Source organism: Metopolophium dirhodum, chromosome 8 (genome assembly GCF_019925205.1).
Source record: "Metopolophium dirhodum isolate CAU chromosome 8, ASM1992520v1, whole genome shotgun sequence".
NCBI classification, from domain to species: Eukaryota; Metazoa; Arthropoda; class Insecta; order Hemiptera; family Aphididae; genus Metopolophium; species Metopolophium dirhodum.
Window position 1 is genome coordinate 28,258,435 of NC_083567.1, and position 19,675 is coordinate 28,278,109.

At 28.5% G+C, this 19,675-nt stretch overlaps 2 protein-coding genes across 5 annotated transcripts; one reads left to right on the forward strand and one right to left on the reverse strand.

The window, feature by feature from the left end:
* On the forward strand, positions 1–15,017 carry LOC132949977 (neo-calmodulin-like). 2 transcript variants are annotated; one of them, XM_061021133.1, is made up of 7 exons: positions 1–104; positions 5,609–5,813; positions 6,452–6,595; positions 7,063–7,172; positions 12,627–12,717; positions 12,834–12,890; positions 14,383–15,017. In XM_061021133.1, the coding sequence occupies exons 1-7, from the start codon at positions 102–104 to the stop codon at positions 14,475–14,477; spliced, it is 705 nt and encodes a 234-aa protein (XP_060877116.1). In that variant the 5' UTR covers positions 1–101; the 3' UTR covers positions 14,478–15,017. The 2 variants fall into 2 exon arrangements, with proteins under 2 accessions (XP_060877116.1, XP_060877115.1); XM_061021132.1 differs by lacking the exon at positions 1–104 and adding an exon at positions 1,612–3,143.
* On the reverse strand, positions 15,005–19,675 carry LOC132949976 (serine/threonine-protein phosphatase 4 catalytic subunit). Of its 3 annotated transcripts, none has more exons than XM_061021131.1 (7): positions 19,327–19,675; positions 19,017–19,237; positions 18,315–18,467; positions 15,814–15,987; positions 15,626–15,752; positions 15,358–15,547; positions 15,005–15,282 (listed from the first exon to the last, which is right to left on the reverse strand). In XM_061021131.1, exons 2-7 carry the CDS (start codon positions 19,176–19,178, stop codon positions 15,153–15,155), a joined length of 936 nt encoding a protein of 311 aa, XP_060877114.1. In that variant the 5' UTR covers positions 19,179–19,237; positions 19,327–19,675; the 3' UTR covers positions 15,005–15,152. The 3 variants fall into 3 exon arrangements, with proteins under 3 accessions (XP_060877114.1, XP_060877113.1, XP_060877112.1); XM_061021130.1 differs by having other exon boundaries at positions 19,017–19,243; XM_061021129.1 differs by having other exon boundaries at positions 19,017–19,675.

Genomic DNA, 19,675 nt, shown 5'->3' on the forward strand with positions numbered 1-19,675 from the left:
TTAACATAATATTATAATATTATATTAATACGTAAAGTCTATTTTACAACAGTATATTATAAGTATTGCTGTGTTGCTGTCTGTTTTATGTAGTAATAATAATGGTAAGTTTTACATTTTTTCTATGATAGCCGATAACAACAATAGTAATTATTCTACGTATTTTATTATTTTTAATTTGATTTTTACAACGCGTATCCAAACATCAACAGCAGAACATTGATAACATTCATGTAACAATAAATTATCTTTTATAAATTAATGTCGACCGTGCTCCTAGGTTTTCGAACAATTATAACTCATAAATAAAACCGATAATTCAAAATGTATGAATTTGATTCGTGTTCATAATTTAATAATATCTATATTATGGAAAAATTAATTTAATTTAAAAAAACACGAACAATTAGCGGTTATAATATTATAAAGTTGATATTACATTTCAATATTTATAATGAAATATGTGTCTTAATATGCATATAAATTATGCGGTATTCGTGCATTACACAATATTCAGTAATACAATACAAAACTTTACTTTGTAAAATAAATTGTTTGGTGCACCATGTTTTAAGGTTTAATTAATTGTATACTAAAACACATTTTTGTTTGAAAAAACATACTTGAATATTCTTTTTCTGTGTGCGTTTCATGTAATTCATAATTAGTTAGTAATTAAGAGACGCTTCGGCCGCAGTCGCAGATCGTGGCAAATCTTCGTACCGGATTTTTACTACAGTTTATTTATAGTTAATAATTAAAGAAAATGTACGCATTATCGAATTTTGAGAGGAGAATATAAATAAAATGCAGTGCTCAATTAATGAGTTTTTTTTCACATATTTCATTTAAAACTAATTATAAGTAAGTACCTACCAATTCAAATAATTAATTTTTAATTAATATTTTTTTTTCAATTATGTAACTCTTTTTAAAATAAATAGATACCTATGTAAAAAAACTCTTCGCTCGGGCACAGTTTATAATAATATCTTCTTTACAAATTCGATAATACCTATGCAAATGTGCTCTGATATATTAGGTAACTAAAAATAAACTGTAGTAAAAATCTTATGTATTAATTTGATATATTACGTAAACGCGTGTGTATGAAAGTGACAACCTGTGTGAGTTATAGCGTCATCTTAAAATATTTTTACTGTATAATATTTAATATAAATTGTTCTAACTTGATATTATATTTTACAATCCTACGAAGATTAAAGGACTGCTATATTGTGTTTACATGTATAGATTTATTATTGGTAGATTATTTGAGGGGTGGAAGGGCGTCACCTCATCTAGTCATCTTCATTACATTTTTAGACACAATAAGTAAAAAATTTGTAACTACTATAATATTATTAATTCGTAACTATAATTTTAGTTGATAATCGTTTAGGTGCACCCGCTGCTGTGTATTATATAACGGGCGATTTAATATAGTAATGGAAAAGAACCGCATCAACTCTATATAATTATAATATAGGTCCGTAATATACGTCACGTGCCGAGATAATATTATTTAGGTTACTGCGCGCGAAATCCCTCGGAAAACATAAAAAAAAAACTGTAGATTATACACCAGCTGCGTACATAAAACATTGACAACAGCTCGCTGTTAGCGAGCTATAATAATATGTGTAGTATATTGTCGTCAGGGGGAAGAAATATTAAATAAAAAAAGGTACTATTATGTATACTGCTTATATATACACTCACGGTTCATTGTATGAGATTATATATATATAAACATGACCGTTCGTAACGCATTATATATTTATATGTGTGTCATGTGTGTGTATATATATATTAGTGTCGTCTGTTTGGGTAATCGATTTTCGAACGTGCGAGCGTGAAATAAAAAAATACCGAAAGAAAAAAGTGAAAAATAAAAAACCCTCCACTCGCCGACATTGCATCCAGCTGCGGACTATATAAGCTAAAGGGGATGATAATATATAGGTATATATAGTACAATAATACTGCGTGTAATATCGTCGGATAATAGAGGGCGATGCGGACAATACGGGAATAGAGAGAAAAAAGAAGAAATAGAATTAAGTCACCTACGATAAGGTTCGTACATACATACCTAACATACAATATACGTGGACTTGAAGTACCTATATACTATATATATATATATATATATCGTTCGAGGGAAAAGCGGCGGTAAGGCGTGGTGTGGCGGTGGCGCAAAGATTTGTCGCCGCCGACACCACCGCTGAAAATTCGATATATCGGAGGGCGGAAACCGGTCGGGCGGACGCGGATGATGGAAACGTTTCTTACCCTAGAGAAAGAGAGAGGAAATGAACGAGGAAGAGATAGAGAGAGGAGAGAAAGAGAGAGAAAGAGAGAGAGAGGGAGAGAGAGAGAGGAATGAGAGAGAGCGAGATAGAGAGAGAAAGAGAGGATGAGATATGGAGGCGAGAGGGAGAAAGAAAAGGGCGCATGCGATTTTCCGTTTAAAAAACCCCCCCGGGTTTCGGATAAACTCGGTGTGCGTGTCGACGCCGTCGCCGCCGCCGCCGCGTGAGCGTTATTTTGCCCGCTGTGATTACGAACGCTCGTGCAGTCGTCGTCATGCAGCATCTCCGAGACCCGGCGAAAGACCATCAGAGTACGTGAACACTGCACATCACACTCCATCGCGATATACTTATCTGTAGGACGACACCCTTCACCGAGGACACAAATATACACGTTATAATAATATCGTATATTGTATTCTTATCATCTAATATTATTATCACAATCGTTATTATTATATTGCATTATAGACAAACGTACCTATATCGTTTTAATTTGACGGTACGACATTTGGTGTTGAGAATCGCACACACAGAGTGAGAGAGAGAGATAAAAAGAGAGAATAGATATTTCGATGTAAATAATTATTACATTATAATATTATATTTGAAAATAGAAACAGATAATTGGTCGTTGACGCAGTTCTCACGTTTTGAAGATACACATAATATATAAACAGTATTTTGTTTTACTCCTTCGAGTGAACATATTTCGTTTAACTGTACCACAAATATTATATAATATCCATCATGGACGGTAAAATATCATCGGTGTTCGAAAAATACTTTTCGCCTTCACCGCTGGTGAACCAAATAAGGAATTTTGTCGTGAGTACTTTTAAAAGATAATATTATGTATTATATATAGGTATATATATCTAATATTTTAATACAATATAAACTCTAACGAAATGTATTATTAATTAACCGATCAAGTTTTATTACAGTTTAAAATTCACAACAAAATAATGTACAGTTAAAAAGACTTAAATTAGTTTGTATCGCGTAAACATCTTTAAGTGCCTACACTTATACGTGGCATTTTGGACCAATAACCATATACAATTGTAGATACCTAAAACTAAAATTTGATTAGAAAAATGTATATAACCTTAAATTCAAATTATTTGTATGTTTGTTCTACGTTTTTAATACAATTTTTCAAAATATTATTAATTACACAATTTTAATAAAATGTATTTATAAAAAACGTAAACTTTGAGTCGTTATTGTATTGAAATATTTTATTCATAAAAAATGATTAAATTTAAACTTTAATTTTGAAGTGCATAATAATTAAAAAATATTGAATAAGATTAGCCATTACATAATAATGCAATGAGGAAATATAAATTAGCATTTATGTCTATAATATGTCTTCTTATTTGGCACGATAATATATGTTTAAACAATTAATAGTGTTTGGATTCTATCCTAACGTTATTTTTAATTGGGTCTAGGACGATTTGGTTTGAAACCATACACTTTCGTTTGTTATGACAATAATCGTCAAAATAATTAAAAATAATAATGAAAAATTGGTAAATAAAAGTTCATTACCATTTTCACAGAAAAACTATGTTTTAAAAAATAATTCAAATTTACTTAAGAAAATGGAAACGCTTTTGAAATATTTATGGTACTTATTAGAAAAATTTAGATTTAATTTTTTTAATAATAGTTTTAAATTATTTAATTTTTACGATTCAGTTAGGTAGGTATATAGTTTGAAATTTAAAATACTACGTTTTATTAAATTCGACAGAAAAATATCATTTTAAATTATCATTTTTATTTCACATTAAACGTTCATTATGATGATGTAAGACATCACATAAAATGTGAATTATGTTGAATTAAGATAGGCACTTAAGCCTTAAGGATTGAATATCCTTTAAAAGGTTTAATAGCTATATATATATAGAATATATAGAAAAGAAAAACTATTTAATGAAATTCTGAATTGATTTATCTACATTTGAAAATAATACGAGTAGGTTAGGCTATTGTATCAAAAACCAATTTAAAATATAAGGTACGTTTATAGGTAGGTATACATACCACATATATCACAAACATTACCTATACAATAAACTGATTTTTAAAATGTTAAAATTGTACAGTATTCAACTATTTAAGACACAAGTAAAGTGTTTTATTTTAAGCCTTTATAATTTAAACAATAATCTTAAAAAAATTACATAATAAACTGATCCTCTGCACAACAAATGTTTAATAGGTTATATTTCATGACTTATATTATTATAGTTGTATGAAATAAATAAAGTGGTAGACGGTCTTAAATTGACCCTTTTTTTCCCAGCGCATTAATTCTCGTATATTTCTCGTGGTCGTATTCTTTACTATAATTATATTATATTATATGATGTTTTGGGGTACCTACCTAATACCTATTCTTTGGTACTTATGTACAATCGTTTCTCAGTTTTTAATAACGTTATATACTTACTCGTTCAAGTGATAACAGCCGTTTAAAAAGTTTGAACTGTATAATATTATACTATTGCTATGTAGAAAGCACTGAGCTATTATAAATACGAGAATATAATAATATATGAGTGTACGAGAGATAGAGAGAGAGGTACTGCTTGGTTTTTCTATTTTCGAAATCATTATGATTAATACGAGAATGATAGAATACATTTCATGACTATTTTTTTCCCCGATGTAAAAAGTTACGAGTTGGACAATTTAAGATATTACAATCTATCGATAAACGCAGAATGTACTATTTATTATGTTCATAAAAGTACAAATGTATAGTGTTCAGTGTTTAATGTAAAATGAAAAGATCAATTTCAAAAATGTTTTTAGATATATCTAGACTTTAGAATCCTAGGTAGGTACTTGTAAAGATTAAAGTGAATAATATGCCAGAAACATAGTAGTATCCATTTTGTTTTATCTACCTTGTACCTATTGACTCTTAAATGCAATGAATTCAACTTATAATATAGGTATAAACTACGTCCAATAAAAATAATTATGAATTTCTTGTAATAAATTGAAATATATTTTAATATCTACTATATTAAACGTATCTATTATAATAGTGTTAACTGATTATTTATATAAGATACAAAATGTTTTATTCGTCACCCATCCCACGGTAAATTACACGTAATTATGTATATACAGGTAGATAAGGTACAACTGTCTTATATGACTATGACCAGTAATATAACATTTTATATAAGCATTATAGTTAGTCGTTTTTTTACGTCACCTATGAGAATGTAGTTTGTTTTATCGTATAAAATATAATAATATAGAATCGGCAAATAGACGAGCAAACGCCACAAAACGTAAGCACACAACCAACCGCTGTAGCGAAACTTCACAGTAATAATGTAGTGAACGGCACCACTCCGAAACCCATCACAAGCAACGAAAAACCAACGGAAGTCCAAGTACATCCACAACCCGCTCAGCCTGCCGATAGAAACTTAGTGCACGTTACTAAAGCACAGATGAAAGGTGACACACTGCTATTATATAGAAAAAAACAGTTGCAATTACAGTATTAAAATTGTATAATTTGAAAACGAACACTCGAAAAATAGTAGACGAAAAGAATTAAAATTCTTACTTATCAATTGTATGCGGATTTGATACATGTGATTCAAAATAATTATAAGTACAATATACTTAAATACCATATATTATATTATATTATATGTATATTAAATAGCATTTTATTCAATTTTACGTATCTAATTTAATCGTCCAGTCATGATTATACGTAGGTATCTACTTAAAAGATTAAAAATTAAATTTCGATTTAAACTTCGTGGTGTGTCAGTAAACCGTTTTAAAATGAAAAAAATATATCATGGTTAAACCTTAATTTATGTGTAATTTAATTAATTACTAATTAGGAAAGCTTATCTGAATAAACGGTCAGTTATATTTTATATTATTTAATGATATAAGGTATTTAATTTTGTACTTTTCAATGAAATCGCTTGTTCTCGGATCAAACCATTTATTATTAAATTTTAAATTACAGAGTCCAAAATATCGTGTGATTAAAAACAATGTTCTTTTCGTACATTTTTCGAGTGTTTTATTTTTAGTTAATATATAGATATATAGATTTGACATCTTCGTTGTAGAATTTCAAGAAGCGTTTAGGTTATTTGATAAAGACGGCGACGGCAGCATAACTAAAGAGGAATTGGGTCGAGTCATGCGGAGTCTTGGACAGTTTGCTAGAGAAGAAGAATTGGAGACAATGTTACAAGAAGTCGACATTGATGGTATATATTATTATGCCTTAATTTTATTTATGCATTTTTTAGAATAAGTGGATCAAACATTCATACTGTTTGAATAATCAAATAGAACCAAACTTGAATGACATAGGCGTGAGCTCAAACTCCGTCGGACTAAACAAAATATATCAACATAATATTATAATATTGCATATATATTATATAGGTACATTACGTATAAATATAGACTAGATGATATTGGAATAAAAAAAAAAATTTATAGTTTTAGTATAACGATATCCATTAATTATTAGCATATTTATATTATTTTTGATAATTTAAACTATGATGTAATAATGTAGGTACCTAATTTATAACGTGCGACGGTTGTACAGGTACCTACAATGTTTCTATTTTTTTTTAACAAAAACCATTAGTAAGAAGTAAACAAATTTTACCGAACATTTGATGAAATATTGGCCATTGTTAACTTGTTCTGTTATGTTGTATAGGCGATGGGGCGTTCAGTTTTCAAGAGTTTGTAGAAATTGTGTACAATATGGGTGGTACAGCAGAAAAGACGGCGGACCAAGAGGAAAAAGAGCTCAGAGACGCATTTAGGGTACGTTAAAATATTGTATACTACTGTTATTTGGATTATTCTCTACACAGACGATGCAATCAGTGGTTTATAGATTTAATGATAATGCTCACAGTAAAACTATATTGGTACTTATACGTTTTGAAAACAATGTAAGATAGGTGTAGGTACCCTGGGGAGATTCGTAGTATAGAAGTTATATAGTAAAAAAAACCATAGAAAATAATGTAGCGTGCTACTAGATATTTTTCCTCTGCAAGGAAAGTTGAGGAATCAATGAATCATAAATATGTTTTCGGGTATAGTGCAGTGGAAAACACCTATCTAGTAGCATGCTACATTTTGTTAGGAATCCAGTGAGTTAAGATCATTTATGGATTGATTTTTGGAATAATAAAAAAAAATTCGTAACCTGTATAATAATTATTTAAATTATTTTTTATTCAACTCATCGTTTAAAGTACAATTTACGTAAGTTATAATATGTATTTAAGAGTAGTCGATTATGAGACAAATATAAACATATAATATTCATCGTGGTTAGGTTTTTGATTAATATTTGCGTTTGTAAAGCGTTAGATCGGTTAAAAAACCGAAAGTATTATCCAGCACAAATACGTATTTATGTTAAAATGTATGGAAACATTTTTAAAATATTTTATTCATGACCACCATGCTGATAATATAAAAACGGTTCAGACAATTATTGTAGTATCGAATAAAGTATAATACATTGTACCTAGCAATTAAACAGATATAAGTTAAATTGTCGATAATACTCGAGAATAATATTTAATAACTATACATTTTTTTTTACAATCTGTACAGTTCACAATGTATAAAAAGTAAGTTTGATTAATAATATTATAAATGTACCTATAGCATAGCAAAGAAATTAAGGTATATGGACCACACGACCTAGAACTTTTTAAGTAGGTATAATTGTGGTTTTTTAAATTTAAATTTTATCTTAGTGGGTATCTAGGCCAAGATCTTTTTAGTTTTCAATCTAAATTACCAAGAAATGAGATGGAGGATAATTGTTTAATTAGTGGATTGCTATGAGACTATGAACCATGAGGGTTTAAATTAGTGTGAAATAGTAGGTATATAAATAAAACAATTTTTTTCATATAATGTACCTATGTGATGTACCTAAACAAAACTATTGATATACCTAGAACCTACTATATACTATATACAATCAACAACGTACCTTCGTACATATTATTATTATTATTATTATTATAATGTATTATAGTTTCCAGTAAAACAGTAATCCCTTTTAATCTCTTTATTTCTATGAGTAATCCATTGTGAATTGATATTGTTTATCTAATATTTGCATTGAACTTAAAGTTAAAAATATAGTTTGTTCCCTTCTGGATATCGTAAGAAAATAAAATATTCTTCGAGTCTTGACGATAACCTATACCTATTTGAAACCCTTTTGCGCATCACGTTTATTTATTACGAACACATTTTACCGGTACTTTAACAAAATAATATACCGAGTTCAGTGTATGCGGACGGCATTTCGGGACCTTTGTATTATTATATAATATTATACTATACCTCGCTTATAATGATAAACGGTTTCACACGTTCGTTTCTACTGGTATGGTAGCGTTTTGTATATTATACTTATATTCGTGTCTTGATCTTCGTGTTTCCTCATATAATCGTGTGATGGGATGGCTTAGGTATGGGATCACTTAGGTATGGGAAAAAATAATACCATCGTATACACGCGTATACTGTATACGCTTATACATTCAATTTGATAAGCTATTAAAAATTTAGGACAGATAAAAAAGATAAACGGTTCGTTACACCATTTGTGTTTGTTTAACGATCAACGATGCGTATACATTATGACAAAAGGTAGGTATATATATATTATGGTTTTATAGTCTATATAGTATATATATATATATATATATGGGAGTATACAATAATAATATACAATATATAATACTATTTTATTTACGAGGTCTTTGGTTTAATGTCCCGAGGGTAAATAAATGCATACATTAAAGTTCACAACAATACAACTTTTGGCTTTTGACTCGGAATGGGTCTTATAAAATATTCAGCACACTCTGAACCACTGCTGCGATAACTACAGCTGAAACGAGCATGATATTTAGTGCCTACATCGGGAACTGATGAAATAAAATTATTACTTCACAGAACAATAATATGCTGAAGAGACAATATAATAATTGTCAACATAACCTGCTTTAAGTATTGATAATAATAATCGATTGATTGAATCGAAAAGTTGTTCATAATTCATACACCATGCTCCATGCGACTACCACTACCTAGGTACATGACATAATAAATTCGTATTACCCACAGGCTGCAGCAAATACTATATGAAACACTAAACTATTGTAATGAAATATTACACTTTAATCACAGAATATAACAATATATAACAATGCTTTAATATTCGATTACCGTTACCCTATGTGAGTAATTATAATATAGTAATTACGCTATTCCGAGTAGATATTTGAATAATAATATTATTATCGCGGAGCACTAGTAAGGTATATGTGTGGAAATAACAGAACTAATTGTTTGAAGTACTTAATTTGTCGTTAATGTTCAATAATTAGAAAATAAATGCAATTTTCAAAATATAAAACGTGTAACACGATATTTAATTAATTTAAAGAAAAACCACACAATCGTCAGAGGAATTAAAATTTTTTTTACATACCTATATTCTATAGGTAATTAAAATGCATCGGTGAAAAAAAACAGAGAAGTAATGATATTAAATGCGTAATTAAAATCCATTTTATTAGTAAATTAATATTAAAACTACCTACAATTAATCTAATATCGAATCATAGAAAATTTATCGTATTATAATAATTTATAAACCATGCTGTGAGCATATTTTAGACAATCATTTTAAATAAAAGTAACATTAAATTGTTGCATTATGAAAATTATTATAAGCTGATACGTCACAAATGGTATTTATACAATCGTAAAGTACGTTTTAGAGTATTTGAACATACATTTTATTCCAATCAAAAATTCATTTTTTTTATTTCATGTTTTAAAGATAGTTTAGCGTATATAATACAAAATATATATAGATATACGAACTTTTGTTATTTACATGTCAAACACCTTTAAACGATTTATAAACTTTTAAATTATTACATTAAAGCTTACATAAGTTCACATAAACTATTAAGTACTCATATACATATTATTAACAAACAGTTGTATTCAAACTTTCAAAATACATAATGGATTTAAAATAAGAGCTAATAAAGATTTTTATATGTCTGTTTAAATACAGTTTGAAATTTAACGATTTATCTTTAAATCGTAAGTTGGAAAGTTATTTTTCATCTCAGCTATACGAGAAAAATATTCATTAATCAGTTTGGCATCCTTTTAAGTTTTTTCGAATCAGGAATATAATAGTTAAAACTAAAATACAAAATAAACAATATAACAGCCATTATTTTGTTAACAGACCAAACATGTATTTTAGTTATAAAATGAGTGAAATGGAAAAATTAAATGATTCAAATAATAAAAACTAAAATCATAACCAATTATTTTAAAAAGAAATTAAAACCAACAATATCTGTTTTTATTTTTTTATTATTTTACTGCGGGCTTTTAACATATTATTATTTTATTATGTATGTTTAGAAGGATAAAGCTCGTTATACTTACTTAATTGGTTTTTTTTTTATAAAAGGTTAAGGTGCCTTGCAGATTTAAATTAACAAATCGTACTATGGTTAGGTAATTACAAGTTGAGGGTGCACTAAAGAGCTTGATAATGTAGGTAATACAATGTTCTTCAATAGTTGTTCTTACAGAAATTAAAAAAATAGGTATGGAAAATAATATATAATTACTATATTTTTTGTGCAAGTATTGTCATATTCCAAAAATTGAAAATTATTTTTAGTTAAAAATGCATACATTTTTATACCATAGAGCTGAAAATTGAATCTAAGGTTTCTCATAAATTGTCTTTAGTGGAGTTAAAAAAAAATACTAACGTTAATCTTCACTAATTTTTATGAACGTTTGAATATAAAACGTTTATGTAAGTAATTAGATATTTATACAAAAAATAACGATTTTACTTCAATTTTAGTTATTTTCATCCGTATAGAGGCTTAGTGTTAGCGTAAATTATTATTTTCTACACACAATAATAATTTTGAGCTGTTTTAAGCTATTTATATTATATAGGTACTACGAACCTATTCTCACCGTTTTTTGATGGTACGTCAGTATTGAGTATTGACTTATAATTTATAAGTATAGGTACCTAAGTACCTTTAAACAAATAATATTATAACTTATATAATAGTAATAATAGTTATCATATGATATACCTACCTATTATGCGATGTTCTTGCAACAATTAGTTCAGCCTACCAGCGCCCTACCGTATTCCTAAAAGAAAATTAAATTAGGTACCTACTAATAGTAAGTAATACAAATATATTATTAAATATTCTTGTAAATAGATGCATAATCCATTCATTATCGTTTTTCATATCTATAGGTAAGTATATAATATACGATATGCCTATTATATAGCTATAGCCTATAAGTTGTATTATTGAGTTCAAATTTCATACATCCATTACAGTACCAAATCAATGACGAGGACATGAGGTGATTTCGAAATCTATTATAGGTACCTACAGCAGATAGACTACCCCTCGGTTTTTGTTTACTACCTATTTTGGTACCTAGGAATTAATATAATATTATCATAAGTGATAACCTATTAATAATCTGTGTTACGTCAGAACTGGCGATTCAAAGTTCGTTTACAAAACAAATACAAAAAAAATAGATGTAATCATTTCTATAATACTATCAAAGTTCAAAACAACAAATTATAGTTTTAGAATAATAGTTATATAGCCTTAACTTCTTAACGGGACTGTCAATATCCTTGAACAATATTAGCTTCTGTCTCCTTTCCACCCCACGAGAAACCAATCCCTATTTTCTATTCCAACTCATCTCACCTAGTTACCTCCTATATGTGCTTTGGGCACAACAAATTACTCCACAAAATGATTAACCAAATTTAGTCTCATGTCACTTCACTTATCAGTTATTTGTTACATTTACTTATACATTTTCATCGACTTATTGTTACCTAAATTATGAAATCAATGCCCCTCGGGACTTCTAATTATCAAATAAATAAATTATTATATTATTTATCTTATATTTACTATTATTTTGTAGGGTAACGCCAACGCATGTTTAATTTTTAATGTCCATGTAATATAAAATTGACGTACCTCATACCTATATTATAATGCAAATCGGTAGATACTTAGTTATGGTATAAATGTAAAATGTCCAATAGGTAACTTATATAGGTACCTATATAATAAATGTTTTTTTTCAAAATTCATAAAAAGTAGTTACTGGACCGAATTAATGTGGTTTCAGGTATTTGACAAACATAACCGAGGATATATAAGTGCGTCGGACTTGAGAGCTGTCCTTCAATGTTTGGGTGAAGATTTGTCAGAAGAAGAAAGTAAGTATATTGTATATGAAACGTTTAAAAAAAAGTACCAACTATCTACCAGCTACCTAGTAAAGGTATTACAGGATTTATAAAAATAATGTTTTATCTTGCTTTATTTATTCTAGTCGAGGATATGATCAAGGAAGTAGACGTCGACGGAGATGGAAGAATCGATTTTTACGGCAAGTACCTATTGAGAACGTATAATAGAATTTTTATTTTGCTGTGTACGGTTCTCGAGACTCAAACTAACCATAGTAGTATTGTACTATTGTATATAACAAATGGATTATCACAATCACGTTTTATTTTACTTATGATTGAGTGGATATAGCAGTTATTTGGACATGTAGTATATAATTTTATCGTATGCCTACTGTATAATACCGGTGTATAACAGAAAAATTTGACAAGTGAATGAATGAAACAACTTTTGAAAATCAATTTATTTAAATTGTTTTTTATGTATAAATTATTGACTCGTATGCCACACGTATAATACCTATAGCATTTTTATTTTTTAATAGGTACTGAGATAAAAAAAATGAAATTTGATTTAAATTTTTTTTATAATAATTAAAAATAGCTTATTTGTAAAATATGTGGATTATAGAACCTAACCTACCTGCCAGGGTCACTATATTTGATATCCGTTGTGGGCCGTGGTCATGCCCCCCCCCCCTTAATCCGGGCTTGCGTGTATGGTATATTCATGGAACTCACGCATTTACCTGTCTGTAATCTGTATTTTAAATTAAGTAATATTATATATGTAAATATAATTTATAAACATAATAAGATAGTCATTTATTTTAGTTTATAGCTTTGTAAAAAAATATACCAAGTACATTTGGGTATTATACATGTTCAGGATTCAGGATCTTAAAGTACATTTATATAAACAATTTATTTTTGCCACCGGTCCTTTGTTTGTTATATTTATATAGAATTCGAAAACTTCCTATCCCAAATTTATCTCAAATAACATCGATAGTGATATATTTATAATATCTTAGGTACCTTAGGGTATATATTTGTTGTTTTTATCACGAATTAAGATATACCTTAATTCGTGGATTTTATATTTTTCCAGTATTTTACTTTTGGACAGATATTGCAACTAAATTATATAATTATTTTTTATTTTATTCTTAAATGTATAATAACTGTGGCTCGAAAACTATGTTGTATCGATGATTTACTTATTTTAAGTTTAAGTTTAATTTAACTTATTATCTTATAATAAAAGTATTAAATATATAACTGTAGGAAATTTGTGTACTTTACCAAACATAGCAAGGTAAAACCAAATAATTAATTAAAAACCTCTTTTAACTCAGTCACCATAAAAAAATTAAATTTTTGTTTACGGGCCACATCACTGGCCGCCATTTAGTAACCTACACTATCATCAGTGAATATATAAACTGAAGAGTTAAGAGTTGATATAAAATCATAGTAAATTTGCACAAACTAGACAATGAGTGAATACATTTTAGCAATTTAGAAATTATTAAGTTTATTTTAAGGAAGCATTATTTTATATTTAATAAATTAAAAGTTTTTAATATCATTATTAATTAAATTTGTATAATAAGTGTTGAAAAAATATGTACAAAATTATTAGAATTAATTTATAGTCAACTTTTAATTTTCAAAAATCTCTATTTACAGAATTCGTGAATGCCCTTGGAGAACCAGGAGATGATTATGATGAAAACGACGAAGATGAAGAAGACATTTACCCCCAATTGGACATTCAAACATAGCTTATAAACAATAACATGTTTTAGTATGATGCGATAACAAGTCCAGTTAAAATTGAATTATCAAAAATGATAACAATATTTTTTGTAAACGTAGGTTAAAATGTTAATAACTTACCCATTTTGTAATTTCTATCAGGAATAAACACACCAATATCTGTTTTTTTTTGCCAACTAATGATCTCTAATAAGTAAAACATATTTTACTTTAATATCAATGTACTACTGTAGTATTGTTAAGTAATTTATGTCATTTTCAATGTTTAATGTATAAATTAATCATTTAATGGTACAATCAGTAATTCACCTTAAGACCCAATTATTTATTAAAAACATATTATATCATTAATTTACTTCATGTATAAATTTTAGTCAAAAAACATTCAGTTATATGTTATAAGTCGTTATAACTATTTATTTAAGAAACTATAAAAAAATTATTATATATTATAATAGTTTACGTATCTATTTACTTCCATGGAAGGCATTTATAAATAGAAAATGTTAAGGTAACTTAATTAAAACAATAATTGTGAACAAGTATTTTTACTTTAAAAAAATTACATCATTATATTGTCAGTATTCTTTCAAATACAATTAATTCAAGTTTGTGAAATTGTCCATTCCTCCTTTATGCTTCGTGAACTAAATTTAAATACATTAAGAACCAGAGTACATTTAAAGGAAATAGTCGGCTGCGTGTTTTTTTGTTGGCATTCCTCGGTTTTCTTGTGGAGCTGCCTCAAATATTGTAAAATCTCTTTGAAGTGTTTCACTGAGTTCCAATATTGCCGCAACGTTACCACATCTAATAGTATTAACGATTAAATAACAGCATTAATAAATAAGTAGTGTAATATGTAATTTTTAGAGTAATATTTACCGATAACAATAGTTGGGTGCTGACCAAACAGTAAGCACGGTTTCATCAAAATGCCATTTATATCCTTCCATGACTAGTTGATGAGCTCGACAAATAATATCTATATCATTTGTAGTATTAAACTGGGAGACAACATCAGAACCAAATAGGTATCCAGCACCCCGAGGACTCACGCCCCATCCCTGGGTATCTAAAATAATTGTGTATGTTAAAAATCTATTCTTTTTTACTAATGAGTGACGATTATTTAAAAAATAAAGATACTTACTTTCAGGATCAGACCATAATAAATCACACATAGGTCCATCATGGGGAACTTCTTGTTTTCTATCAATAGTTCTAATTTGATCCAATGTTTGAATTGAAGGCGACAATCCACCGTGCACACAGAATATCTAATTATAATAAAAAAAAATACTATAAAAACTATTTCAATAAATAAATATATTAACATACTTTTCCGTCAATAATAGCAGATAAGCTCAGGTAATCAAAAATTTCGGTACAATAACGCCATACAGCAACACTATTGTATTTTCGTAGACATTCATCATAAAAACCATAAACTTGAGTTATTTGTCGTGATTCGTGGTTACCACGTATTAAGGTTATTCGGTCAGGATATCTTACCTGCAAAAATAGTTAAATATTAATATTTTGAAAAATGCTAATAACTAGATAACTAAAGATAAATGGCATTACAAAATGTGTTTAACTTGATCAATTTATGTTGTATGAGAAAATTTAACTGTTAAATTACAGTAGTTAATAAATCTTAAGAGGACGTCACTCGCATAGTCTCATGTGTGGTCTCCATTTTACATATTATGTACAACATAGCAAAAATTGTTTTGCGCGTGATAACATTACTATCTCTCTGTATTTATAATAGAATTACCAAAATACCACAACGCATAGGGAAGAACTTTATCTGTGTTGTAGTGTTTTAATTTTTTTTTGATAACACTAATAATTTTAAATGTATTTATGTTATCCAAATAATAAAAACACTACAACACAGATAAAGTTCTTCCCTAAGTGTTGTGGAATTTTGGTAAATCTAATATGAATACTGAGGGAGTAAAATTGTTCAGCAAAAAACAGTTTTTGCTATGTTGTACATATGTAAGATGGAGACAACACATGGAGGTGTGATGTCCTCTTAATACATTTGATGACTTAAATGTTACACTTTTAGTTAAAACATCGACTTAGTTAGATATTTTTCTACTCCCAGTAACTTTAATCAAATATGCCTTAAGTGTTAATAAAAATAAACATAACTAAATCAGATATTAAAATTAAGTGATAAATGAATCTTTAAACATGTACATTTAGAAACTGTAATTTCCGAAGAGGCTGTTACACCACCATGTGCAATCTTCATCTTACAAACATAAAACAAAGCAAATTTGTGTTCAGCAGAATCAATTTTGTGTTGTAAATTTTAATATAAGGATGAATTGATCTATTATACAATGTAAGGCAAGAATATTATTTAGGGCAGTGGTCTTTAACCTAATTAGACTTGCAACATATTTAAATTATTTATTTTTAGCAATCTTTAGAAAAAAAAAGCTGATTGATAAATATTTAATAATGTTTTGTATAATAAGTTATAAACAGACACATCTTTAATTAATTTAGTATTATCTATTATATTCATTTTATTTTCTTTATACAGTAATTTGATAGACTAATTTTTTTGAACTATAAAAACTACCTTTATTAAAAATCCAAAATTTAAAGCTCACACATACACACAATTGATATTTAAAATGTAAAAAGAGTTGTAATAATTGTAATATTTTACATAGATTTAACTAAATGTAAAATTATCAATAAAATCCTACGAGATTCACTACCTAGATAATTATTTATAATTTGATGATTGGCCTTCTTTTGGATTAACTATTATATTGAAATTAAAAACACAAAATAAATTTTCTGAACAAATGACATATTTTGTAAGAACAAAACAATTTGTGCAAAGTTGTGTTCACTTTAACATTTTAAAAATAACTTTTTGCAATTTTAATACATTTGTAATTTACTAGTGAAACTAAAATATTTTAAGCTGAAATCTGTTACAACTGATAATACATGAATGAAAATGTTTCATACGGTTCAGATACACTATCACTCAAAATTATTAATTTTATAATATACTAGCTGATCTCGTTGTCCGTTAAAAGTGCCAACTCTATTATTATGATTCAAACTTTATTCAATTTGTTTATTTAATATTTGTATGATTGGTGTGTGATGTTCAAAACTTAAAAATTTTCATCGATCATCTTAAATCTCAAAATACTTGTGCAAGCACAACTTTAAAATTTGAATTTTGGAAGATGCTATCTTAGTACACACTTACATGGTGGTACAAAGGTACTGTGAAAATGCAAACCTCAAGCTATCATTATTTAGGATCTACGTTAATAAGTCAGTGAGTCAGTCAGGACACGTTTGATTATATTATATTATAGCCATCCCAAAAAATATAAGACAGATTAATTTTATATGTATAAATTGTCAAGTAGTCAATAAGTTTATTAAAAATAATTTTTCTTCCAATACTTGTTTCCATATTATTTGTGTCCTAAGAAAAACATAAATATAGCACCAAGTAAATGTTCTTCTATCATAATTCACAAATTACATGATAAGTGGGCCCAAGCAACATTTTCAAGGTTTTCAAGAAATGAAAAATATTTTTTCCACATAAAGTAACTCATGTAAGTCCTACATTTTAAAAACCAATATCTCTTTATATATCGATCACAAAATATCAAGAACAAATACATAGAGTTTGTCTCACACTTATCCAGCCATGTATGCTGTTGCTTAGCCCATTTTCTCATTGATATAACCAATAATGCAGGTATTAGGTACCTATAACCTTATTATAAAAAAAACTAATAATAAATACAAGATAAGTTAATTTATTGTATATATACTTTTAGAGCAAGTAGAAGTAAAAATGTCTCAACACTAAAGAATCCTCGGTCGACAAAATCACCCATAAATAAATAATTTCTTTCAGGAACATCTCCACCAACTTTAAACAATTCTTTTAAATCATAAAACTGCCCATGAATATCACCACATACCTGCAACATTAATACACACATATAATTTATATATTTCATATTTTTATGAATAATAAAATTGCAAATTTAAATTATGCTTAGATCTACCATCATTAAGTTTAACCGTTGATTTTAGAATATACAGAAAAGCAATGTTGTACAAAACAAAAACAAATGATTTATTTCAAATTCTAAGATCCAGTGGCGTATCAACAGAGGGGATATGGGGGTCATATCCCCGCCTGAAGACCAAATTTTGTACACAATACAACATTATATAATAATATGAATATAATATGTGTATACTGAATGTCTATTAAAAATTGTATATCCCTCCTTGAAAAAATCCTAGATATGCTACTGCTAAGATCTTTAGTAGATTGAAAGGTGATGCTATCCATAATGGGGCAACCAAAATAGATAGTGGTTCCTAGAAACGCAGAGCTGAATGGTACATTTTGAAATCATTGCTGTGAAATTTGGTTAAAATATGAACATGATTATACAATAAATAAATGTGTACAATGTACATTCATGTATCCAAGTACCACAACGTAAAACTATACTTACAGTGACAGGAGAGTCAACACGCTGTACATTGCTTTCTTCGATGAGTATTTCTCGTGCTTTAGCGCACAACGCTTTCACTTCATGCTCCTGGATGATTTCACACCGCTTGAGTTGTTCAATCTGTCGATCCAAGTCGCTGTTGGAATCATACATCTTGGACATTTGGGGCAAAGGCACAGGGAATGATGACTGTCAGTAGTTCAGACTGGCTTCAAACACACCTGCAGCTGAGACCGTAATTATGAGCGCTCTCAGTCGGAGCCCAGTCGGACACGGATCGCTGATAAGATTCTGACCAACGAATACTCACCCGCATTAGGTACCTAACACAACGGCTCCTGCGGGACGCGATTCCTGTCCGGTGGCGGGGCCGACTGACGCGGTCGGACGGCTCAGTTGACAGTGATATTGCAGACCATCGTTGTTACCAAATGGAATTTATAAGGAAGTACGACAAACGCTCGTTCGGAAAAACGACGAATTACGGCCGTTGAACTCGGATGGAGTCGTATCGAAGAAGACAGAAAAAAAACAGCGGCTAAAGCCCAAAAACGGGTAGCAGGTCGCAACTCGAAAGTGCGAAAAAAGGTACGGATAATTATCGGATGTCGGGATTTTAGTGTTTACACGCCGATTGCGGGGACTAACCGCGACGGACT

Excerpts from the sequence above, each read along its gene's own strand:
- LOC132949977 (XM_061021132.1), top strand. The coding sequence starts at position 3,066 with ATGGACGGTAAAATATCATCGGTGTTCGAAAAATACTTTTCGCCTTCA. Across the intron at positions 12,718-12,833 it reads AGATTTGTCAGAAGAAGAAA|TCGAGGATATGATCAAGGAA; the intron begins GTAAGTATATTG and ends TATTTATTCTAG. Across the intron at positions 12,891-14,382 it reads TGGAAGAATCGATTTTTACG|AATTCGTGAATGCCCTTGGA; the intron begins GCAAGTACCTAT and ends CTCTATTTACAG.
- LOC132949976 (XM_061021131.1), bottom strand. The coding sequence starts at position 19,178 with ATGTCCAAGATGTATGATTCCAACAGCGACTTGGATCGACAGATTGAA. Across the intron at positions 15,988-18,314 it reads TACTTCTACTTGCTCTAAAA|GTAAGATATCCTGACCGAAT; the intron begins GTATATATACAA and ends CTATTTTTGCAG. Across the intron at positions 15,753-15,813 it reads CTGCTATTATTGACGGAAAA|ATATTCTGTGTGCACGGTGG; the intron begins GTATGTTAATAT and ends TATTATAATTAG.